The sequence below is a fragment of the Cibotium barometz genome, chromosome 1 (assembly GCF_041138505.1).
Source record: "Cibotium barometz isolate CiBa-2024 chromosome 1, ASM4113850v1, whole genome shotgun sequence".
Lineage (NCBI taxonomy): Eukaryota > Viridiplantae > Streptophyta > Polypodiopsida > Cyatheales > Cibotiaceae > Cibotium > Cibotium barometz.
In genome coordinates, this window is record NC_141046.1 from 21175933 (window position 1) to 21202543 (window position 26611).

At 47.0% G+C, this 26611-nt stretch overlaps 1 protein-coding gene across 1 annotated transcript in view; it reads left to right on the top strand.

The window, feature by feature from the left end:
* Nucleotides 1-2882: 2882 nt before the first annotated feature.
* Nucleotides 2883-26611, top strand: part of LOC147641723 (phospholipid:diacylglycerol acyltransferase 1-like) — a 36301-nt gene continuing 12572 nt past the window's right edge. The window contains exons 1-2 of the mRNA XM_086798934.1: nt 2883-3124; nt 3220-3503. Of these exons, the coding sequence (XP_086655060.1) occupies nt 2915-3124; nt 3220-3503 (494 nt within the window). The 5' untranslated portion in view covers nt 2883-2914. The remainder of the gene's footprint in view (nt 3125-3219; nt 3504-26611) is intronic.

Sequence of the window (26611 nt, forward strand, 5' to 3'; positions counted from 1 at the left end):
CTCTCTCAGATACCAGCTGGAGCAAACCCATTACCATTATCAACACTCTCTTTGGAGGAGAGCAAAAGTTTTACAGCCCATCGACTCAACACAACCAGAATCATCCTCTACTGGTGTGACCTTGTAACTAAGCTGCGATGGTCATGACCATCACCATAACAGAGCCGCCCAATTCATGTTTTAGTTGCACTTCAACAAGGTAGTCATCTCTGCACTACCAGCCTTTACGCCATAAGCAAACAAAGCAACACCTAAAACTTCCGCTATCAAAGGCGGCCAACTCAAAAAGGAACTCCCTCTCTCCGTCGTTACTAACCACTGCAGCAGTCCACTTCTCTATCTTTTTGTTGCCTTTCACTGTGAGCTGGCAGCTCCGCCAAGCAAAAGGACCCACCTCTGCAGAGCGTGCTATCACCAGCACCTCCTTGGCTCCCGTTCTCTGTCAGCTGCACCAGTTGTCACCAAGTTGAACGGCAGCTTTCAGGCTTCCCTTTACTCGCCACGCCTTCACCTACACGAGCCCGTGCTGCAGCCAATCATCAATCACCCTCTGCTCTGTTAGCACATGCTTCACAACCTGTTCGCCATCTGGGATCGCGCCAGCAGCAATGAATCCCCCAAAATATTAATGTTTCCCTTTGCTTTCTTCTCCAGCTACGCCGCCTCTCCTCTCTGCTTATTGCACCTGCAATTCAATCCTTGCTCTCTCTCAACACGGCCTGCTCCTGCGCACCAACCTTGCTTTTCTGGCTACGTGGTCAGCCCGCCTGTCTCAGCTGCAGCTCAGCTGCTACACCTTAATCCAATTGGCGTCTCCAATCACTACCCCAGCCCGTCCTCAAGCACCTGGACCACGCTACCTACTGTCGCCAGCCTATCGGCTCCCCTGCAGAATCACCAGAGTCACTCCCTTTTCCAGGCCCTCGTCCTCTTTTTTTCGGTCCCCCTCGTTCCGAGCCTGGCGTCCATTTCCTTCAAGGCGGCCACCTTCACGTGCTTGCCATCTCTCTAGATGGTGTGCGCTGGCAGCCAGGCTACACATCCATGTGGTCATTTATTGGCGGCCACATTAATTATCTTTTCATTCCTTTTAAAGCCTATGAGACGGCCACCTATATTGCTTTCACACCAACCAATTTTAAAGGCAACAAAGGCCCCTTCACCTATTAATTGCCCTCCCTTCCCCTTCCTTCAATGTGACCTTCGGTGCCCACTCATTTGGACGCGCACACAAACTCAGAGCCAAACGAGGAGCTGAAATCAACTCTAGTGAATCTCCAGAAGACCACGTCCAGACAGGCCTGTACATGCTCACATCAATACCATCTACTCTGTACACCTGGCAACGCTCTCAAAAGCAAAACTTCACACACACCATGTACATGTATGTACACATTTCAACTCCTATTTTTGTCCACACAACGTAAACTAAGCTTTTTGAGAAACATATGAGGATGGCCAATTTTTGTTGGAATATATCATCTCCAAAGGGTTTACATGTACCTTTTCATGCTTGTACTGGTCATTTTTATGAGGCCCTGCATTGGCATATTTAGCTGATATTATTTAGGATTTTTCTAACCTTTTCTAGGCTATTTAGGCATATTTATGCTCAAGGACAGCTGTCGGCCTGGAACAACTGGCCGACCAGCTCATATGGGACATATATAAGGGATCACTCCCTTCTCTTCAGATCCCATCTCATTCTTGCATATCTGCCGGAGGTCATTGGCTGTAGCAACAATCTCTTATACTTGTAAGCACCTACGGGCTTCCCTCGTGCTCATTTTTAGCAATAATCAATTGTTCCCAGCCTTCTACAGTTTGTGCGTTGGGCCTACAACTTGTGTTTTCTCTTTCTTTCAATTTCCTCTCCATCAGATTTTGTGCTCCTGGCAAGAAGAATGTGGTTGCAGATGCCTTGTCAAGAAAGCTATATGTGGTTGCAATTGGAGTTGTCTGGGATGAGAGACATGTATCATTTGGATGTTGAATTTGTAGATATATGGGCTGATTTGATGACTGGTCATGCATATGTCTCATATGTGGTGAAAGATGGCTATCTCTTGAAAGATAATTGCCTACGTGGTGGGGTCTCGAACATGAGGCCAAAAGTTTTGGACGAATGTCATGCCTTGTTTTATGTAGGACAGAGGAATATTGCCAGCAAGCTCATTTCTTGCCTGTCAGGAAAACCATAAAGGTTGAACCTATGGTCATAATCCTTGTATCATAGGTGTTTAAGCATCATGGGATGCCCAAGTCAATTGTGGGAGATAGAGATTCTAGGATAACGAGTCTCTTTCAGAGGGCTCTCTACAATGTGGGCACTAAGCTGAATTTTTTTGTCAGCTAATGGATGAGCAAAGTGAAACTGCAAATTCAGTTGCGTTGGGTTTGCTTAAATGATGATCATAAGACTTTCTAGGAGAATTGCCGTTTTATGGAATTTGCATACAACACCACCATGCATTCTTCTTCAAGGAAGGCCCTATTTGAAATCACGTATGGCAAAGTGCTATTGCCACCCACCCTTTGTACAAAGGATGAGATATTTGTTGACGATGAGTATGTTAGGGACTTTTAAATTGCGTTTGCATAGATGCGGACAACCATTGAGCATTAATAAATTCTTGAACATTGCACGTTATACGACAATGTGTTGTCTAATTGAATGTCTCCTAACCTATGTGCGGTAACAGAATATTGTGTGCATGTATGATTAACACAAGGCAGAATAGAGAGTTAAGTTCATCTCGATTCCTTTTAATATTATGCTCTTTCTTGCAAGAAAAAGTTATCTGCTAAACTCATGGAATATGGGGGAGGTTATCTCAATTTTAGGGCTTGGCTAGAGTTACACAGTGATGGTGTGGTTATGTATGTCAATTGTTGTATTAGGCCTTTTTGCTGGATGGAGCACATGGCATTGGACAATATAACAGGATTGGATCCACCAGGTGTGAGAGTAAGACCTGTTTCAGGATTGGTGGCAGCAGACTATTTTGCCCCAGGATATTTTGTGTGGGCTGTTTTAATAGAAAATCTGGCAAAGATTGGTTATGAAGAAAAAAATCTGCACATGGCAGCTTATGACTGGCGGCTTTCCTTCCAAAATACAGAGGTAATTTTTTTTCTCATATTCATGTCTCAGACAGCCTGTAAATACTAGCTTATTTAGGAATGGATTTGATATTGATATTTTTTGGTAAAGAGCAGTTACGTGACAAAAGTTTAAGCAGACTCAAGAGCACCATCGAACTTCTGGTACAAACAAATGAAGGGAAGAAGGTGGTAGCCATTCCTCACTCCATGGGGACTCTGTATTTCCTGCACTTCATGAAATGGGTTGAATCCCCTGCACCAATGGGTGGTGGTGGAGGTCCTGATTGGTGTGCTAAACACATAAAAGCTGTCATGAACATAGCTGGACCTTTGCTTGGTGTCCCAAAAGCTGTGTCTGGGCTCTTTTCTTCTGAAGCTAAAGATATAGCAGTGGCCAGGTAAAAGCTTACAAACTATTGGTCTGTTGGTTCAGTACATATTATCAACACTCTTTTGTTTTGGCTGCTGGTGGGATATTGCTGTAAACCTCTTTTCATATGCTTTGCTGTTTTTCACAATAAGACGTGGGTATTAGTTATAACAATGATGATGCAATAGCAAGTCCCGTGAAGCTAGACCATGTCTTTTGGTATCTATGTAGCACGCATAGCAAGTAAGTGATTACTACACTATCATGCTCAGTTTGGATGCCACATTCTGGAGCTGTCATGGAAAATTATGAAAATGATATTCGTAGAAATGTATGTATGAATGCGGGTGGCAATGTTAGAATTTAATGCGCCCTGGTTTTGGGCTTGCTGTGGTCACAAGGCCTCCATTGTGAGGAGAAGATTCCAATGCTGCAACCTTAGGGTCATGGTTGAGCTACTAATGATGAGTGCACAAACTATCAAACATTTTGCAGTCTTTGGACAAATGAATCATCATCAAGATGTATGGAAGCACCTCCATGAAGCTGGCTGGGGCCTGGGCATTAAAGGGGCTCCAGACAGCATGGCTCAGTACAAATGCTAGACATGATGCTGAACAGCTACAGGCATGGCAGGCCATGCCTCTGAGCCTGTTAGTGAGGGGAGGCAGAGGCGATGCCTTCATCTGCTGCCCCGGCCTGGCCGAATCTTAAAGAATGGGGCTGTGAGGAGAGGCGATGGGGTTGTGTGAGCTCCACCCGTTGGGTCGGTTCTCCCAAAGCCATAGGTGCCAGGATGCGATGCCCATGACCTCAAAGGGGGGGGGGGGGGGGGGGGGGGGATCGATGTGCCACTTCCGCCCTTGTAAGCCCACTATGCAGAACCATCAAAGAACTGTCGAGTGCGGGTGAGGCATCTGTCACGTGCATCTTGCACTTGGATGCCATGTGGACATATCTGAACAAGCAGTTGTAGGACCTGGAGTGGAAACTGGTCCCTTGTGAGCCCCAGTTCAGGATGAGTCAGCCAGGGTTCCACCCTAAGCATCCAAGGTCAGGTGTACAAGTCCCATACACGGTCTTGGTCAAGTGTGCAAGTCCTGCACATGAAGTAGCGACAGTTTGCACTTTGAGTCACCCTCTGGAATGATGACAGGTGTTCGTCTTGTAGCCAGATACTAGGCATCTGAGTAGAGCATGTAGTTGCATGTAGAAGGAAGGGGTAGCCCCAGAAGAGGGTTTGAGATCCTTGCCTAAGAGGGGGGTAATCTTTGTGGATCACCCTAGGGCGAAGGAGGCCCATGGCCAAGCCCAACAGCCAAACATGACAGGGCATGCTGTCGGCTAGGCCTAGAAGGACCTGGGCAGCCAGTCGGCCAGCCCTTATGGCTTGGCCAGCCAGTCGGCCAGCCCCACTGGACTGGGCAGCCAGACTGGTAGGCGGTCAGTGCACAAAGGCTGCCAAGCAGTCTGGATAGCAAACAACCAGAGCTTGGGCAACAAGGCACAGATATTATGCATGAGAAACAGGTCGTGTGTAACATGCATCGGAATTATGTGTAGATGTGAATGCTGAAATCTGCTGTAGGGCTGAGAAATGCAGGTTGACTGAATCACTTCTTGCTTATGCTGATAATGCTGCATTTTGTTGAAGGCTGGCTGCCTGTATGTTGCAAAAGGATGATGATCCAACTGCTGAATGCTGAGATGGCTGAGATGATATGAATGATGCAAGCGATGGCTATTTATATGAGCATATGGTGCTGGTTGGTTGGCTACAGAGCTGGCCAATTGCTGAATAAAAGCTACACGACTTGAATAATGTGATACATACTGTTTTTAATGGTAATAAGCTGGCCGACTTAGCATTAAATGCTACCAGCCATATGATAATAATGGATAAATGGTGAAATAAATTCTAAGGCTTATGCAAGGGTTTACATGCACATGGGATGAATGCTATGCAGTGCAGAATGCTTTCTAATGCAAACCCTAAAGCTTCTACTAACTTCTATATGCATGAATGATTCTCTTCAAGGGGGTTAAGGGACTTGATTGACTGATTGAGGCTGAGGAATGACCTATACCCTTTTCAGTTACATCCCCGCAATGGCAGATCTGCTTGAGATGGCTGAGAGACATGTGAAGATCCCGAACTCCTCATGTTCCCAATGGACCGTCAGTTGGATGGGAATAACTATGGCACATGGAAGGTTATGATGGAATCTGTTCTGGAGTCATACGACCTTGTTGGTTTCATCGTTGTTGGGGTTCCACGGCCAGAGGTAGAGGAAGGGGAGTTACTGTTGATTCGTAAGGATCGGGAGGCACAGGCACAATTATGGGATTGTGTCAATGCCAGGGTCTGTTCATTCATCTTCCTCAACTGCACACCGCAGGTAATCAATCATATAAAGCATATGGCGCTGGCAAGAGGTATATGGCAGCATTTGGCTTCTCTTTATAACAGGGTATCGCCCATGAAGAGGATTTCCTTGGAAGTACAGATGCGGGTTATGAACCCTGCAAAGTGATCGACGATGCGGGAGCACATTAACAAGCTGTAGGCTCTTCAGCAGGAAGTTCTTCAGGCTGGGAAGGAGATATCATCGGAGGACATGGTCATAACATTGCTGTCGCATTTGCCCTCTCAGTACGCAGCATTCTACTCGTCTTTGATTACCAGTGGTAGGCTCAGCACCATCACGTGGGAGGAGCTTGTGCCCATGGTCTTGGACCAGGAGGAAAGATTCTCGAACCCTCCACAGGGGAGAGGTTCGGAGGCCTTAACTGGCCAACGGTCGAAAGGCCGTAACAAGGGCAAAGGAAAGGCTTCATCGGAGAAGTCTTTTGAGAAGAAGTCCGACTTAGACCGCGAGAAATTGAAGGCAGAGAGGACCTGTAATGATTGCGGCGAGAAAGGCCACTATTGGAGGCAGTGTCCCAAGCGAAACACCAAGAAGGGCGAAGAATCCTTAGCAGCAATCGTGAAGACTCCAGCATTTGTGCACCTGGAGGTGATGGACATTGATGTTTCATTTTCTTCGCACAGGGAGGAGGTTGGAGGACTCGCTGCTACGGATACTCGGGAGTGGATTCTAGACAGTGGTGCTTCCAGGCACACGACTCCTTCCCGTTCAGATTTACAGGATCTCTGCAAGCTTACTGGGGATACATCCACTATCCCAGTTCACAGTGAGGGCAGGTTGGAGTTAGTTCGCGATGGCAGAGGGGGGAAGCATTCCTCCCAAGTGTTGTATGTTCCATCACTTGGTTTTCATCTGATGTCAGTGCATCAGGTTTGCAAGACTGGCGTACGGGTGGAGTTTGATGAGCATTTTGTTGCTCTCCGGGACAAGGCAACAGGCCAGGTAGTTTGGAAAGGCGGAGTGGAGAATGGAGTTCACAAACTTTCAGCACTCTCTCTCCTAGGTTCTTAGTTTTGTGATGAGTGGCAGTCTGGTAACGGCCACTTAAGTGTGGATACGCTCCAAGTGCAGGCTTTCTGGGACCAGATGGAGGATAGCTTGCCAATTGATGGCAGCAGTTGGCACGAACTTTCCAGTACAGATGTTGGTAGTTCTTGTGTTAGTAAGTCAGAGGAAACTTTACAGGTAACTTATGCTCGATGTCTTGTAGTATTCGGGACAAAGAAACTCCTGTAGATGAGGAAGTTCTTTCCACGGGGACCTCTTGGAAAGCTAGGCAGGTGACAGTTGATTACTTGCAGAAGGAGGTGGATGTTGCACATTCTCCAGGCTTTGTGGTTCCAGACTCAGAGGGGGTTGGTTACAGGTTTCCGAAGGCCTTGAGTGGTCTTTAGCAGGTTTCCAGGACTTGGCATCCCATCGTAACAGTTGTTGATCCTTGTGAGCAGTATGGTGCCTCTCTGACTTGGAAGCAGAATGGTTCATTGATTTGGTTGAGGTATACCAGCTTGGACGGGAGCTTCCTGATGAGGCTGTTGAGCTCATGTTTGCAGATGACTCTTTGGGAGGCAAGATTGCGTATCTTGTGGTTTCTACAGCATGCGAAGGATCTTGGACTCTTTTACACAGGAGAGGGATTGATGGATGGAGTTCGACTCCACGGTTGGAGTGACTCAGATTGGGGAGGAGATCCAGACACGAGGAGATCTACTTCAGGTGACAGTTTTACCCTCAGCTCAGGAGCAATTTTTTGGAGCACTAAGAGGCAGCTATATCTTGCCTTGTCGACAGAGGCAGAGTACCGGGTTGCTTGTGGTGCTGCTTGCGAGGTGGTGAAGTTGCAGAGGTTACTTGGTAGGATTGGGTGGAATCCTTGGTCATCCAGAGGCACTTTGTTCGTGAAAAGATTGTTGCTGATGACATCTTGCTAGAGTTCTGTTCGACGGAGGACAGTGCGGTGGACCTCTTCACGAAGTCACTATCTCAAGCGTTGCTCCGGTGGCACTCCAGCTCCTTGGGGATGGTTCCACAGCCAGGAGCTGAGAGGGGGTGTTAGAAGTCATCTCTTGTCTATACATATACACCAGGACCTCTGTTGTGGGTGTGTCGCCCGTATTAGGCGTTTTCTCATTTTTCCCCACTCTCCATATTTTTTCCCATTTTTTCCCTATTTTTACCAAGTGTGGGAGGCAGTTTTGTGGCTCCTGGCTGATCCAGACACTGGTCGACTGCCGGTCAGGGTGTCCTGGATGCTGGCCGACTGCTCCTTCTGATCCGCAACCTCTCATGTGTGCTGGCCGACTATGTACAGCTGGCCGACTGGTGGATATAGCTGGTCGTGGACATCTAGGTCCAGTTGGCTGCCTTTTCTACAGGCCGACTGCATGTTTGGGGCCATATAAAATGGCCCCATGGCCCCCACACCATTGTATCTTGTTTTCGGGATTTTCCTTGTGTATATAGAGCAGAGTTTGCTGCGCCTCCTATGATGGTAGAGGCCATATTTCAGACTATATGCCTGCTAGACAGATTCAGAGAGATGCCACAGGACAGATTGTCATACAGAGCTTTTGAGGCGTCTAGTGAAAACCGGCCTTCAGAAAGCAAAGGGCGGTGGAACAAACACTTGCACATAAAACACTTCAACGCCATTGAGGACCTAGAAAAGGAAAACAAACAGAGGGAGCTAGAGTGCTCCTACAAATAGTACACGGACACCGATTGGCCCCAAAACGCAGTGGCGCCCCTTGCGGTATTTCTTTAATTGATTATAAAAGCTTTGATTACAATATAAGGCTGGAAAACACAGCCGTCACAATAGAACCCTGGAAGCCTGCAAAGAACCTGCATCTGGCTTCTTTTCCACTCGGCATCCACAAACAAGTCCAGCCATTGTTCACATCGAAAGACTCTCTCACATTGAGTCTGCATACAGAAGCTTTCTCCCATGATCAAAGTTGCCACAACCATCCATAGCCTCTCACACTATGAACAGCATCACACCCTGACACATCCAGTGCTCCTGTATCACAACACAGACTCCCAAACTGTCTCTCAGAAGAGTATCACAGCACAGCATAACATAGAGTCGACACACCTGTACCAACCCTCTCTACCTTCCAAGGGTACTATCCATCTCTGTCATGGATTCCCTGACCCCTGTCTTGTCAGTAGCAAGGCTGAACCAAACATGTGTCCATTCCTGTACCTTCTGCCTGCATGTGACCTTTCTCCTGGAGAAACTCAAAAACATGTTTCTTCGAGAAAACCTATGACCTGTTCCCACATGAAACCCTTCGGCCTGTTTCCCTTTGAAACTTCTGTCTTGTTTCCCATACATCTAGTTACCTGTTCCCTCATGAAACATCTGGCAACATAGAGATGCCCATAGCTGTAGTTCCCACTGTTCCTTTCTAGCAGGAAGAAAACAATCTGTTCCATGACTACGCAGCCATGCGAGCTTGCTTCACTCCCATGCCAAGAAACATAACCACATGACCTGTACTTGTAGCCAGAAACCCAAGTACATTGCTGAATTTGCAGCCAAGCAAAAACAGCCCATAAACTGTCCCAAAACAGTCCTGAATCCAAGGCAAAGAGAAGCTGAAAGTTCCATCAGTTGAACGCCATCGACACGATGTCTATGTTCATGAATATCCAGCCCTTGTTCACCTTTATGCTGACTTTGAATGTACAGATCTGAAAAACAGCCCCGTACCCGTCTGTACCACCTCGGGATACGTGCCAGGAATCGTACTTGCACAAGCAGCCAGCTGTCCTGATTCTGGTCGCCTGAATCTGTGTAACCAGGCCTGTCCAGCAACTGTCTGCACCGCTTGCAGCAACTGTACTTGCTGTACGTGGCTGTCCGTACACTGTACGGCAGCCGTACAGTACTGTACTTGCTGAACCTTGTCTGCACAGCCTGTTCTAGTCCTGTGCGCAGCCAGTCCAGCAGTGAAGAAGACCCACAGCTTGTACCAGAGAGAGAGAAAGAGAGTGTACTTGCACAGATCTGGCCGTACAGTGCTGTACGGCTGATTTACACTCAGAAAAACAGCAGCAGCACTCCAAGATCTGCAGTCGACTTGCTCTCCAGCTTCTCCACGCGTGTGTACATGCGCTTGAAGGCTCCTCCACGACTCCTTTCCCAAAAGCTAGAGAGAGAGGGAGGAGAGAGAAGCACTCACTCCAAAAGTGGCCCTCTTCCCCAAAATAATCCCTAGGGCCCCAAACTTTAATAAGTTCCCTAGGGCCACTAAGGCCTAGGGGCAAACTTTAATAAACATTAAAGTTTAATGTTTCTAGTTCCCCCCTTCACACCTGGGGTTGTCCCCACATGGGCTTCCATCTTCACTCCCACCTGATGCCATTCACACTGTCCACCATGTCCCCGTGCACATCTACATCTTGTCCAGAGAAAAACACAGGGTCATGACATACCCCCCTCTTGAAAAATGGCAAGCGTCCTCGATTGCACTCAATGGCACAGTAAAGCATCTCATGAGCAAAGATACCCCATATGGCAAAAACAATGGCCTTCCAATGCATCTGGATGATAGAACAATCATCCTGCACAATAAGCCACACTGTCCTCTTGCTTGTTCCTTCAGACCCTACAGCAAAAGTCTAAAACCAAATGGAAACACGTTAACTGTGTTAGCCAAAAACAAAACCATGCATCATTCTACATATGGCACACATATGCATGACACACATATGCATTCGCAAACAATATGCTCCTCAAAATGCTCTACCTACTCCAAAGTAACAGTCTAAGGGCTGCTCGCAAGCCTTACGCCCATGGGCATCCCGCAGGTCCCACGACTGAAGGTAAAACATGAGCATATGCAAGCACTCAATGCATCCAAACACTACATCTAGTAAGTACTTTCCCACATATGTCTCATGGCCATCCCGCAGGAGTTACACCCAGTGGTGCATCCATGAACATAATAAAGCACTTGATGTATCATACCAACATACATGCAGCACAAGACACAATGCAGAGTATTTCCCAATGTATTCTCAATGATACCAGGATCCAATGGCACCAGAATACAAAAATACCTCTACCTCAAAAAGTGAAGGCATACATGGACAAACAGAGTTCGATTCATATTTCCATGAACCAAACCAACTCTAGGACTGCTCGCAAGACTTATGTCCTCCATAGAGTTATCCATAGTTGCAGTTATAGTTCCAGGTGCGCGCGACTGTGAACCATACTCAACCACCATCTCCTGTGTCTAGAACACAAGATCATAGAAGTCCCATAAGCAGATGTACTGTCAGCCTCAATACCTTCGGGTGAATATAAAGATGTCACCAAGCGACTCCTACATAACAAATGAGCTTGTCTGTAACAAGGGAGCGGAGGTGCTACCCCGCTCTTGAGCATCAGGCAATGCTCCAGACCCATGCTCTGCTGAACCTGAATGAGCCGTAACAAGAGTTGACTCCAACTCATAGGCATCAAGATAAAGCTGCAACTCCTTTCTCGGAAAAAAAAAAAAAAAGCTGCAACTCCTGAGGTGAATCTGCTAAGTCACCCTCCTCCATCCATTTCGCATCCATCAGTGAACCTCCTCCATTCACTTCGCATCCATCAGTGAACAGCTCTTGAACTTCACAGGATAGCGACGGGAAACTTTACCCTGTACCTTTCTTTCCTTATGTGCCAGTATATGCTCAGGAATGAGAACCTCGTCAAGTTCCTCCACTTCCATCTGAGCCTCATCTGATACATCCTGAGGCACCCAAAACCTGCTTGCACTCCACCCAAGTGATAAGCACAAGTCCTCGATGAAGCATAGTAGATCACCACTGCTAAACATAGAAGGAAACTGTCTTCCGAACCCATGAAGCCTCTATGAAGATACCACCGGTGACAAACTGTCGAAAGCCATAGCCTTCAACGCATCTCCTGCACCATAACACTTCAACTGCTTCTTGTTCCTGGCCGACTACTTCTTGTCCTTGGTGTCTTTTCTCCTGAGCTTCATCTTCAGCTCTTGCTCTTCACCTCATATAGGCAAAGACACAAAATCCTGTACTGTGTCCTGCACTTCCTTTTCACTTTCCTCATGTTGAAGCTTTTGATGTGACTCTCATGAGACAACCACGAGCTCGCCCCCTTAGGAAAGTTGGCGATTGTCCCGACCAAAGCAACCACGGACTCGCCTCCTTGAGAAAGTCGACGATGTGTCCCGGCAAACGGAACCTTGAAAACCGGCCTTCAGAAAGCAAAGGGCGGTGGAACAAACACTTGCGCATAAAACACTTCAACGCCATTGAGGACCTAGAAAAGGAAAACAAACAGAGGGAGCTAGAGTGCTCCTACAAATAGTACACGGACACCGATTGGCCCCAAAACGCAGTGGCGCCCCTTGCGGTATTTCTTTAATTGATTATAAGAGCTTTGATTACAATATAAGGCTGGAAAACACAGCCGTCACAATAGAACCCTGGAAGCCTGCAAAGAACCTGCATCTGGCTTCTTGTCCACTCGGCATCCACAAACAAGTCCAGCCATTGTTCACATCGAAAGACTCTCTCACATTGAGTCTGCATACAGAAGCTTTCTCCCATGATCAAAGCTGCCACAACCATCCATAGCCTCTCACACTATGAACAGCATCACACCCTGACACATCCAGTGCTCCTGTATCACAACACAGACTCCCAAACTGTCTCTCAGAAGAGTATCACAGCACAGCATAACATAGAGTCGACACACCTGTACCAACCCTCTCTACCTTCCAAGGGTACTATCCATCTCTGTCATGGATTCCCTGACCCCTGTCTTGTCAGTAGCAAGGCTGAACCAAACATGTGTCCATTCCTGTACCTTCTGCCTGCATGTGACCTTTCTCCTGGAGAAACTCAAAAACATGTTTCTTCGAGAAAACCTACGACCTGTTCCCACATGAAACCCTTAGGCCTGTTTCCCTTTGAAACTTCTGTCTTGTTTCCCATACATCTAGTTACCTGTTCCCTCATGAAACATCTGGCAACATAGAGATGCCCATAGCTGTAGTTCCCACTGTTCCTTTCTAGCAGGAAGAAAACAATCTGCTCCATGAGCACGCAGCCATGCGAGCTTGCTTCACTCCCATGCCAAGAAACATAACCACATGACCTGTACTTGTAGCCAGAAACCCAAGTACATTGCTGAATTTGCAGCCAAGCAAAAACAGCCCATAAACTGTCCCAAAACAGTCCTGAATCCAAGGCAAAGAGAAGCTGAAAGTTCCATCAGTTGAACGCCATCGACACGATGTCTATGTTCATGAATATCCAGCCCTTGTTCACCTTTATGCTGACTTTGAATGTACAGATCTGAAAAACAGCCCCGTACCTGTCTGTACCACCTCGGGATACGTGCCAGGAATCGTACTTGCACAAGCAGCCAGCTGTCCTGATTCTGGTCGCCTGAATCTGTGTAACCAGGCCTGTCCAGCAACTGTCTGCACCGCCTGCAGCAACTGTACTTGCTGTACGTGGCTGTCCGTACACTGTACGGCAGCCGTACAGTACTGTACTTGCTGAACCTTGTCTGCACAGCCTGTTCTAGTCCTGTGCGCAGCCAGTCCAGCAGTGAAGAAGACCCACAGCTTGTACCAGAGAGAGAGAAAGAGAGTGTACTTGCACAGATCTGGCCGTACAGTGCTGTACGGCTGATTTACACTCAGAAAAACAGCAGCAGCACTCCAAGATCTGCAGTCGACTTGCTCTCCAGCTTCTCCACGCCTGTGTACATGCGCTTGAAGGCTCCTCCACGACTCCTTTCCCAAAAGCTAGAGAGAGAGGGAGGAGAGAGAAGCACTCACTCCAAAAGTGGCCCTCTTCCCCAAAATAATCCCTAGGGCCCCAAACTTTAATAAGTTCCCTAGGGCCACTAAGGCCTAGGGGCAAACTTTAATAAACATTAAAGTTTAATGTTTCTAGTTTCCCCCTTCACACCTGGGGTTGTCCCCACATGGGCTTCCATCTTCACTCCCACCTGATGCCATTCACACTGTCCACCATGTCCCCGTGCACGTCTACATCTTGTCCAGAGAAAAACACAGGGTCATGACATACCCCCCTCTTGAAAAATGGCAAGCGTCCTCGATTGCACTCAATGGCACAGTAAAGCATCTCATGAGCAAAGATACCCCATATGGCAAAAACAATGGCCTTCCAATGCATCTGGATGATAGAACAATCATCCTGCACAATAAGCCACACTGTCCTCTTGCTTGTTCCTTCAGAACCTACAGCAAAAGTCTAAAACCAAATGGAAACACGTTAACTGTGTTAGCCAAAAACAAAACCATGCATCATTCTACATATGGCACACATATGCATGACACACATATGCATTCGCAAACAATATGCTCCTCAAAATGCTCTACCTACTCCAAAGTAACAGTCTAAGGGCTGCTCGCAAGCCTTACGCCCATGGGCATCCCGCAGGTCCCACGACTGAAGGTAAAACATGAGCATATGCAAGCACTCAATGCATCCAAACACTACATCTAGTAAGTACTTTCCCACATATGTCTCATGGCCATCCCGCAGGAGTTACACCCAGTGGTGCATCCATGAACATAATAAAGCACTTGATGTATCATACCAACATACATGCAGCACAAGACACAATGCAGAGTATTTCCCAATGTATTCTCAATGATACCAGGATCCAATGGCACTAGAATACAAAAATACCTCTACCTCAAAAAGTGAATGCATACATGGACAAACAGAGTTCGATTCATATTTCCATGAACCAAACCAACTCTAGGACTGCTCGCAAGACTTATGTCCTCCATAGAGTTATCCATAGTTGCAGTTATAGTTCCAGGTGCGCGCGACTGTGAACCATACTCAACCACCATCTCCTGTGTCTAGAACACAAGATCATAGAAGTCCCATAAGCAGATGTACTGTCAGCCTCAGTACCTTCGGGTGAATATAAAGATGTCACCAAGCGACTCCTAGATAACAAATGAGCCTGTCTGTAACAAGGGAGCGGAGGTGCTACCCCCCTCTTGAGCATCAGGCAATGCTCCAGACCCATGCTCTGCTGAACCTGAATGAGCCGTAACAAGAGTCGACTCCAACTCATAGGCATCAAGATAAAGCTGCAACTCCTGAGGTGAATCTGCTAAGTCACCCTCCTCCATCCATTTCGCATCCATCAGTGAACCTCCTCCATTCACTTCGCATCCATCAGTGAACAGCTCTTGAACTTCACAGGATAGCGACGGGAAACTTTACCCTGTACCTTTCTTTCCTTATGTGCCAGTATATGCTCAGGAATAAGAACCTCGTCAAGTTCCTCCACTTCCATCTGAGCCTCATCTGATACATCCTGAGGCACCCAAAACCTGCTTGCACTCCACCCAAGTGATAAGCACAAGTCCTCGATGAAGCATAGTAGATCACCACTGCTAAACATAGAAGGAAACTGTCTTCCGAACCCATGAAGCCTCTATGAAGATACCACCGGTGACAAACTGTCGAAAGCCATAGCCTTCAACGCATCTCCTGCACCATAACACTTCAACTGCTTCTTGTTCCTGGCCGACTACTTCTTGTCCTTGGTGTCTTTTCTCCTGAGCTTCATCTTCAGCTCTTGCTCTTCACCTCATATAGGCAAAGACACAAAATCCTGTACTGTGTCCTGCACTTCCTTTTCACTTTCCTCATGTTGAAGCTTTTGATGTGACTCTCATGAGACAACCACGAGCTCGCCCCCTTAGGAAAGTTGGCGATTGTCCCGACCAAAGCAACCACGGACTCGCCTCCTTGAGAAAGTCGACGATGTGTCCCGGCAAACGGAACCTTGAAAACCGGCCTTCAGAAAGCAAAGGGCGGTGGAACAAACACTTGCGCATAAAACACTTCAACGCCATTGAGGACCTAGAAAAGGAAAACAAACAGAGGGAGCTAGAGTGCTCCTACAAATAGTACACGGACACCGATTGGCCCCAAAACGCAGTGGCGCCCCTTGCGGTATTTCTTTAATTGATTATAAGAGCTTTGATTACAATATAAGGCTGGAAAACACAGCCGTCACAATAGAACCCTGGAAGCCTGCAAAGAACCTGCATCTGGCTTCTTGTCCACTCGGCATCCACAAACAAGTCCAGCCATTGTTCACATCGAAAGACTCTCTCACATTGAGTCTGCATACAGAAGCTTTCTCCCATGATCAAAGCTGCCACAACCATCCATAGCCTCTCACACTATGAACAGCATCACACCCTGACACATCCAGTGCTCCTGTATCACAACACAGACTCCCAAACTGTCTCTCAGAAGAGTATCACAGCACAGCATAACATAGAGTCGACACACCTGTACCAACCCTCTCTACCTTCCAAGGGTACTATCCATCTCTGTCATGGATTCCCTGACCCCTGTCTTGTCAGTAGCAAGGCTGAACCAAACATGTGTCCATTCCTGTACCTTCTGCCTGCATGTGACCTTTCTCCTGGAGAAACTCAAAAACATGTATCTTCGAGAAAACCTACGACCTGTTCCCACATGAAACCCTTAGGCCTGTTTCCCTTTGAAACTTCTGTCTTGTTTCCCATACATCTAGTTACCTGTTCCCTCATGAAACATCTGGCAACATAGAGATGCCCATAGCTGTAGTTCCCACTGTTCCTTTCTAGCAGGAAGAAAACAATCTGCTCCATGAGCACGCAGCCATGCGAGCTTGCTTCACTCCCATGCCAAGAAACATAACCACATGACCTGTACTTGTAGCCAGAAACCCAAGTACATTGCTGAATTTGCAGCCAAGCAAAAACAGCCCATAAACTGTCCCAAAACAGTCCTGAATCCAAGGCAAAGAGAAGCTGAAAGTTCCATCAGTTGAACGCCATCGACACGATGTCTATGTTCATGAATATCCAGCCCTTGTTCACCTTTATGCTGACTTTGAATGTACAGATCTGAAAAACAGCCCCGTACCCGTCTGTACCACCTCGGGATACGTGCCAGGAATCGTACTTGCACAAGCAGCCAGCTGTCCTGATTCTGGTCGCCTGAATCTGTGTAACCAGGCCTGTCCAGCAACTGTCTGCACCGCCTGCAGCAACTGTACTTGCTGTACGTGGCTGTCCGTACACTGTACGGCAGCCGTACAGTACTGTACTTGCTGAACCTTGTCTGCACAGCCTGTTCTAGTCCTGTGTGCAGCCAGTCCAGCAGTGAAGAAGACCCACAGCTTGTACCAGAGAGAGAGAAAGAGAGTGTACTTGCACAGATCTGGCCGTACAGTGCTGTACGGCTGATTTACACTCAGAAAAACAGCAGCAGCACTCCAAGATCTGCAGTCGACTTGCTCTCCAGCTTCTCCACGCGTGTGTACATGCGCTTGAAGGCTCCTCCACGACTCCTTTCCCAAAAGCTAGAGAGAGAGGGAGGAGAGAGAAGCACTCACTCCAAAAGTGGCCCTCTTCCCCAAAATAATCCCTAGGGCCCCAAACTTTAATAAGTTCCCTAGGGCCACTAAGGCCTAGGGGCAAACTTTAATAAACATTAAAGTTTAATGTTTCTAGTTCCCCCCTTCACACTTGGGGTTGTCCCCACATGGGCTTCCATCTTCACTCCCACCTGATGCCATTCACACTGTCCACCATGTCCCCGTGCACATCTACATCTTGTCCAGAGAAAAACACAGGGTCATGACATACCCCCCTCTTGAAAAATGGCAAGCGTCCTCGATTGCACTCAATGGCACAGTAAAGCATCTCATGAGCAAAGATACCCCATATGGCAAAAACAATGGCCTTCCAATGCATCTGGATGATAGAACAATCATCCTGCACAATAAGCCACACTGTCCTCTTGCTTGTTCCTTCAGAACCTACAGCAAAAGTCTAAAACCAAATGGAAACACGTTAACTGTGTTAGCCAAAAACAAAACCATGCATCATTCTACATATGGCACACATATGCATGACACACATATGCATTCGCAAACAATATGCTCCTCAAAATGCTCTACCTACTCCAAAGTAACAGTCTAAGGGCTGCTCGCAAGCCTTACGCCCATGGGCATCCCGCAGGTCCCACGACTGCAGGTAAAACATGAGCATATGCAAGCACTCAATGCATCCAAACACTACATCTAGTAAGTACTTTCCCACATATGTCTCATGGCCATCCCGCAGGAGTTACACCCAGTGGTGCATCCATGAACATAATAAAGCACTTGATGTATCATACCAACATACATGCAGCACAAGACACAATGCAGAGTATTTCCCAATGTATTCTCAATGATACCAGGATCCAATGGCACCAGAATACAAAAATACCTCTACCTCAAAAAGTGAATGCATACATGGACAAACAGAGTTCGATTCATATTTCCATGAACCAAACCAACTCTAGGACTGCTCGCAAGACTTATGTACTCCATAGAGTTATCCATAGTTGCAGTTATAGTTCCAGGTGCGCGCGACTGTGAACCATACTCAACCACCATCTCCTGTGTCTAGAACACAAGATCATAGAAGTCCCATAAGCAGATGTACTGTCAGCCTCAGTACCTTCGGGTGAATATAAAGATGTCACCAAGCGACTCCTAGATAACAAATGAGCCTGTCTGTAACAAGGGAGCGGAGGTGCTACCCCCCTCTTGAGCATCAGGCAATGCTCCAGACCCATGCTCTGCTGAACCTGAATGAGCCGTAACAAGAGTCGACTCCAACTCATAGGCATCAAGATAAAGCTGCAACTCCTGAGGTGAATCTGCTAAGTCACCCTCCTCCATCCATTTCGCATCCATCAGTGAACCTCCTCCATTCACTTCGCATCCATCAGTGAACAGCTCTTGAACTTCACAGGATAGCGACGGGAAACTTTACCCTGTACCTTTCTTTCCTTATGTGCCAGTATATGCTCAGGAATAAGAACCTCGTCAAGTTCCTCCACTTCCATCTGAGCCTCATCTGATACATCCTGAGGCACCCAAAACCTGCTTGCACTCCACCCAAGTGATAAGCACAAGTCCTCGATGAAGCATAGTAGATCACCACTGCTAAACATAGAAGGAAACTGTCTTCCGAACCCATGAAGCCTCTATGAAGATACCACCGGTGACAAACTGTCGAAAGCCATAGCCTTCAACGCATCTCCTGCACCATAACACTTCAACTGCTTCTTGTTCCTGGCCGACTACTTCTTGTCCTTGGTGTCTTTTCTCCTGAGCTTCATCTTCAGCTCTTGCTCTTCACCTCATATAGGCAAAGACACAAAATCCTGTACTGTGTCCTGCACTTCCTTTTCACTTTCCTCATGTTGAAGCTTTTGATGTGACTCTCATGAGACAACCACGAGCTCGCCCCCTTAGGAAAGTTGGCGATTGTCCCGACCAAAGCAACCACGGACTCGCCTCCTTGAGAAAGTCGACGATGTGTCCCGGCAAACGGAACCTTGAAAACCGGCCTTCAGAAAGCAAAGGGCGGTGGAACAAACACTTGCGCATAAAACACTTCAACGCCATTGAGGACCTAGAAAAGGAAAACAAACAGAGGGAGCTAGAGTGCTCCTACAAATAGTACACGGACACCGATTGGCCCCAAAACGCAGTGGCGTCCCTTGCGGTATTTCTTTAATTGATTATAAGAGCTTTGATTACAATATAAGGCTGGAAAACACAGCCGTCACAATAGAACCCTGGAAGCCTGCAAAGAACCTGCATCTGGCTTCTTGTCCACTCGGCATCCACAAACAAGTCCAGCCATTGTTCACATCGAAAGACTCTCTCACATTGAGTCTGCATACAGAAGCTTTCTCCCATGATCAAAGCTGCCACAACCATCCATAGCCTCTCACACTATGAACAGCATCACACCCTGACACATCCAGTGCTCCTGTATCACAACACAGACTCCCAAACTGTCTCTCAGAAGAGTATCACAGCACAGCATAACATAGAGTCGACACACCTGTACCAACCCTCTCTACCTTCCAAGGGTACTATCCATCTCTATCATGGATTCCCTGACCCCTGTCTTGTCAGTAGCAAGGCTGAACCAAACATGTGTCCATTCCTGTACCTTCTGCCTGCATGTGACCTTTCTCCTGGAGAAACTCAAAAACATGTTTCTTCGAGAAAACCTACGACCTGTTCCCACATGAAACCCTTAGGCCTGTTTCCCTTTGAAACTTCTGTCTTGTTTCCCATACATCTAGTTACCTGTTCCCTCATGAAACATCTGGCAACATAGAGATGCCCATAGCTGTAGTTCCCACTGTTCCTTTCTAGCAGGAAGAAAACAATCTGCTCCATGAGCACGCAGCCATGCGAGCTTGCTTCACTCCCATGCCAAGAAACATAACCACATGACCTGTACTTGTAGCCAGAAACCCAAGTACATTGCTGAATTTGCAGCCAAGCAAAAACAGCCCATAAACTGTCCCAAAACAGTCCTGAATCCAAGGCAAAGAGAAGCTGAAAGTTCCATCAGTTGAACGCCATCGACACGATGTCTATGTTCATGAATATCCAGCCCTTGTTCACCTTTATGCTGACTTTGAATGTACAGATCTGAAAAACAGCCCCGTACCCGTCTGTACCACCTCGGGATACGTGCCAGGAATCGTACTTGCACAAGCAGCCAGCTGTCCTGATTCTGGTCGCCTGAATCTGTGTAACCAGGCCTGTCCAGCAACTGTCTGCACCGCCTGCAGCAACTGTACTTGCTGTACGTGGCTGTCCGTACACTGTACGGCAGCCGTACAGTACTGTACTTGCTGAACCTTGTCTGCACAGCCTGTTCTAGTCCTGTGCGCAGCCAGTCCAGCAGTGAAGAAGACCCACAGCTTGTACCAGAGAGAGAGAAAGAGAGTGTACTTGCACAGATCTGGCCGTACAGTGCTGTACGGCTGATTTACACTCAGAAAAACAGCAGCAGCACTCCAAGATCTGCAGTCGACTTGCTCTCCAGCTTCTCCACGCCTATGTACATGCGCTTGAAGGCTCCTCCACGACTCCTTTCCCAAAAGCTAGAGAGAGAGGGAGGAGAGAGAAGCACTCACTCCAAAAGTGGCCCTCTTCCCCAAAATAATCCCTAGGGCCCCAAACTTTAATAAGTTCCCTAGGGCCACTAAGGCCTAGGGGCAAACTTTAATAAACATTAAAGTTTAATGTTTCTAGTTCCCCCCTTCACACCTGGGGTTGTCCCCACATGGGCTTCCATCTTCACTCCCATCTGATGCCATTCACACTGTCCACCATGTCCCCGTGCACATCTGCATGTTGTCCAGAGAAAAACACAGGGTCATGACATCTAGACAGCTGGCTGAGGCAGGAGCCAGAGGATCATGGTATGCACAGGTCACACATTGGTTCTTACAGCATGGTCTAGACATGGATCATCTACCACCATTCCAGTATGACAGGGATGCACCACATATCCGTCTCTCTCATAGTGAGAGGAACAGAGTATTGAGACAGGATCTATGGCAGCTCTATACACGAGAGACATGGATATCGCCTACACAGCCTCTTCCACCGAAGATGCTATACTACAGAGATCACTTCATGAGTATCACTGATGATGGATTTATAGAGAGGCCTAGATACATGGACGGCTTTTTACCACACGGCTCCCGAGTGGCTATTGGTCAGCTTAGAGTTTCATCACACCGATTGGAGATTGAGACTGGCAGAGCAGCACGGATCCTCGAGAGGAGAGGGTATGCAGATTGTGCAAAGAGGTGGAGAGTGAGGAGCATTATGTATGCAGATGCAGAGCATATACAGCCATGAGAGAGAGAGATCCCATTTTATTCAGAGAGCCAGATTCCCTACGCCAGATCTTTGAGGCAGCAGACCAGCGCATACGGGGGAGATTCATTCTAGACATACAGCGCCACAAAGAGACATCATTACAGGCTCAGACAGCTCCAGAGGGGGGACGACAGACATAGATTACTACATTTTTTCAGAGATCCACCCCCCTCCCAGCCCCTACACGGCAGGGAATTACTCTCCAGAGAGCAGAGACACTTAGAGCCCGCAGGAGACAGAGGACACCTGGCTTTCGGACACCACGCCTATACCAGAGAGAGATGACAGAGATCAGAGCTCAGTTTCACAGAGAGGGTGCGGAGCGGCTGGCTCGCTTCAGAGCACACCCAGGCATGTTCTTCAAGGAGCTGTGGACACCCCCTTCATCACCCAAGATCTTACCAACCATGCCAGTGGTGTAAGTGTGGGGCCTATCCCCCAGGCGGGTCATCAGTGTCCACCGCCTCACTAGACGAGCTCGATATCTCAACACTCCCCCTCGAGCTCAACTCCATCTCATGTACACCAAGTGAAGCTCTGAATCTGCGGAGCTTCTCTGTACCCAATGCTTTGGTCAAGATGTCAGCTACCTGATCCTGTGTGCTGACATAAACAAGGTCAAGGTCTCCTGCCAAGACCTTCTCTCTGACGAAGTGGTAGTGGACCTCTATATGCTTCGTGCGAGCATGAAAAACTGGGTTCTTGGCCAACTGTATACTGCTAATGTTGTCACAGAAAATGACAACTTGTCTATCCATTGATAGACCCAAATCTGCAAGTAGCTTTCTCAACCAAGCTATCTCACATGCTGCCATAGCAGCTCCTCTGTACTCGGCCTCTGTACTGGATAGAGCAACCGTAGGCTGCTTCTTGCTGCTCCAAGTCACAGCAGCACTCCCCAAAGAAAACATGAAGCCACTAGTAGATCTTCTATCTGAGATACTACCAGCCCAATCAGCATCTGTGTACCCATGTACACATATCTCTGTCCCAGTCTCATAGAATAGTCCACAATGCAAAGTAGACCTCACATACCTTAGTATGCGTCTCAATGCATCCAAATGCAGTTTCCGTGGAACCTGCATAAACTGACTCACCAACCCAACAACATAGCTCAAATCTGGTCTGGTGATCGTCATGTAGATCAAGCTTCCTACTATGCGCCTATACATAGTAGGATCCTCCAAGATCTCTCCTGAATCTGCACTCAACTTGCCATTCTGATCCAATGGCACGGAAATAGGCTTACAGCCTGTCATACCATACTTGGACAACATGTCTAAGCCATACTGTCTCTGCAGTAATCCAATACCATGTGGTGACCTAATCACCTCAATGCCCAAGAAATATCTGAGCTCTCCCAGATCCTTCATCTCAAACTTCTGTCTAAGCAAGATCTTTACATCAAAGATCTCTGTATCATGGTCCCCCGTAATGATCAAGTCATCTACATAGATGACTTGATCAAGTCATCTACATGGTCCCCCGTAATGATCAAGTCATCTACATAGATGACAACAAGCACAACCCCTCTATCACCATGTCTCACATACAGCGAGAAATCTGCATTGGCTACATGAAAGCCAATAGTGACAAGATATTCAGAAATCTTGTCAGACCATGCTCTTGGTGCTTGTTTTAAACCATACAAGGCTTTCTTCAACCTGCAAACATGCTCGGGGTGACCCACATCCTCATAACCAGGTGGCTGCAACATATACACCTCTTCTTGCAAATCCCCATGCAAGAATGCATTCTTTACATCCGTCTGATGTAAAGACCATTGCTTTGACGCAGCCACTGCTATCACAACTCTCACTGTTGCCATCTTGGCAACTGGGCTGAAAGTTTCCTCATAATCAATGCCATATGTCTGCGCATACCCTTTGGCTACCAATCTAGCCTTATACCTGTTTATGCTTCCATCATTGTTATGTTTTACTTTGTACACCCACTTGCATCCAATGGCTTTCTTGCCTTTAGGCAATTGCACTAAATCCCAAGTTTCATTTCCATATAGTGCATCCATCTCCTCATCCATAGCTTTCTCCCAACACACATTTTCAATAGCCTCATCAATGCATGTGGGCTCTACAACCTGCACAACCTTTGCCATATATGCATAGTGATGTGCCACATAACCATCATAGGTAAACCTTTGCACAGGGTTTTTCACTCTCCCAGATCTTCGCAGCTTTTCATTCATGGCTTCCATAGCCTTCTTTACACTAGGTGTTCTCATAGCTGGGATCCCAAGCTCCTCATCAAGGCTCATATCTGAGCCACTAGACTCTCCATCAACATGAGAATGCCTTGCAGAAATGTCAGGCATACCAAGGGGCTCAACCACTTTCTCTTTTCCTTTACGTGATGTACTAATCACATTTGCAGAACTGGTATTATGACGCAGCCGCCACTCCATGGTCTATCACCAGACCCACTAGATGAGGACTCTCTTGGTCCACTCAAAGACTGTGATTGTTGACCTGCATTCTGTGCAACCACACTTCCACTCACATTAGCCCCAACAGCTTCTTTTTCAGCAGCATACTAGCTGCTCATCTCATCAAAGACAACATCCCTGCTTACCCTCAACTCACGTGTAGCAGGGTTATAACACCTGTATCCCTTTTGCTCAAGGGAATATCCAATAAACACACATTTTTCAGCTTTTGGATCCAGCTTAGTTCTCAGCTCATCTGGCACATGCACATATGCAATGCATCCAAAGACTTTCAGATGAGACAAATCCGGTTTTCTGTCAGTAAACCTCTCCTCTGGAGTTACATCATGTATGGCTGCAGTTGGAGTCCTGTTCATGATGTATAAACAGCCTCAGCCCAATAGCTATGCGGCATATTCTTCTCTTCCATCAATGCTCGCGCAATCTCAGCAATGTGCCTGTTTTTCCGTTCAGCAACTTCATTTTGCTGCGGAGTATATCTGCATGTAAACTGTCTCCGAATACCATTCTTCTTCAAAAATTCAGAGAACTCATTGGAGAAGTACTCTCCCCCTCCATCTGACCTATTTCCCTGTTGCTCTGAACTGTTTTTGTTTTGTGAAGACTATTGGTCTTCACCCAAGCTCTCCTCTTCTATAATCAGCATAGATACCAAATCTGTAAAGTTGGGAATGTTTTCCCGAGTCTGAATAGACGTCTTGAACGCCTTGTATTGTGGCCCGAGACCACGTAGACAGACTTCCACCTTATCATCATCATCTATTGACATACCAATAGATGCAAGGGATTCCACAATACCCTTTATCTTCAATGCATAGTCATTCACAGACATGCTCTTTTTCTCCACAGTATGAAGTTCATTCTTCAACTGTATCTTACGTGCCTTGGTATTTGTTTCATAGAGTTTTACCAAGGTGTCCCACACCTCCTTGGGAGACTTGGTATCCTGAATGTGCCCAATCATGGTGTCCTGTATACTAATGGAGAGCCAATACATTGTTGGATAAATGTAATCCCAACTTCTTAGTCCAATTTAAATGTGGTTGATAGGCTAGTGGTCAGTGGTTGGTGTGTAAAGCCTACAAATGGTTGGTGCATGTTGTTCATGCAACTCATGCAACTAAAAATAGGGTAGAGGAGTCTCTAAATAAGGTACAAGTCGTGATCAAGTGATTATGTAAGTTTGGTTCATGTCTAATCACAATTAGTGTCTTCTTGTGTTAATCTCATATCAATTTTCTGCATATACCAATTTTTGTCTCTCATATTCATGATGTCTTGTACAATCTTTGATCCACCTTGAGGATGTTTTGATCAATCTTCATAGCTTAGTTATCAAATCTAACATACATAACTTTCCTGGCTCCTTGGTTCCAGTCTTTAAACTCTTTGGCACTCTGGTTTGTCCTGCACAAACTGCTATATTTCTGCAGCGGTACTGTAGTACTCTCAAATGTCACAACCAGTGACTTCAATATGCATACATACACCCAATGGCAACTGTTGACCTCTTTGGAGCACACACTGTGTCTGCACAGCCAATCTGTCTTCCTGCAGTTCTTAAAACAGAGTTCTGCAGAGAATCGATGACTTACCCGCAGTGCTCGAAATCGCCTGCTTTTTGTAAAACGGAGGTCCAGACGCGCCCGAAACGCGTTTTCGGCTCGAAAAATATTGTCCGATAGGACGGTATAGTTGCCCTATAGCTTTACTCCCGCGGAGAAAGCTCCTCAATCAGAGATCGTTTGCCGGTGCCTCCCGTAGAGCTCCCGACAAGGGTGTAGTCACCAACACAAATAGGGAAGAGTAGTTGAAGCTCTTACCCTCGTACCGCTTCCTGTGGTTCTCTTGCTTGCAGCTCAGCCCTTAGCACGAACCAGGTTCTGATACCATGAAAAGAGCAGGGGGGAAGAGAGCTTGAGCTCTTGCAAACACACACACACACTCACAAATCCCTAATAGAGAACACACAAGGTGAGAGGCTGAAAATCTTCTTCTACTTCACTCAACACTCAACACACCATATACAAGATAAGAGTACACACAATATGAAAGGTACTCAATCAAATACATACAAGGGTTCTCTATAGTGTGAACCCAACTAAAATGAGCTGGTGCTATAACTATGTCAGTCTCTAGAATGGCTGTCACACAGCCTGTCATCCCACTGGCCGCATATCACCCAAGATCTCACCAACCATGCCAGTGGTGTAAGTGTGGGGCCTATCCCCCAGGCGGGTCATCAGTGTCCACCGCCTCACTAGACGAGCTCGATATCTCAACACTCAAGATATGAAGCAGTTGCTGACTTTCACTCGTATGTTAAGATATCTTGCTAGGTTCATTTTTCTTTTGTCCCAAGCTTTATATCCATTACAGTAGGCATCCCAAAGGGATTCTTTTAGTTGGCAAGACAAGGAGGAAGAGGCCTTTATGCAAGT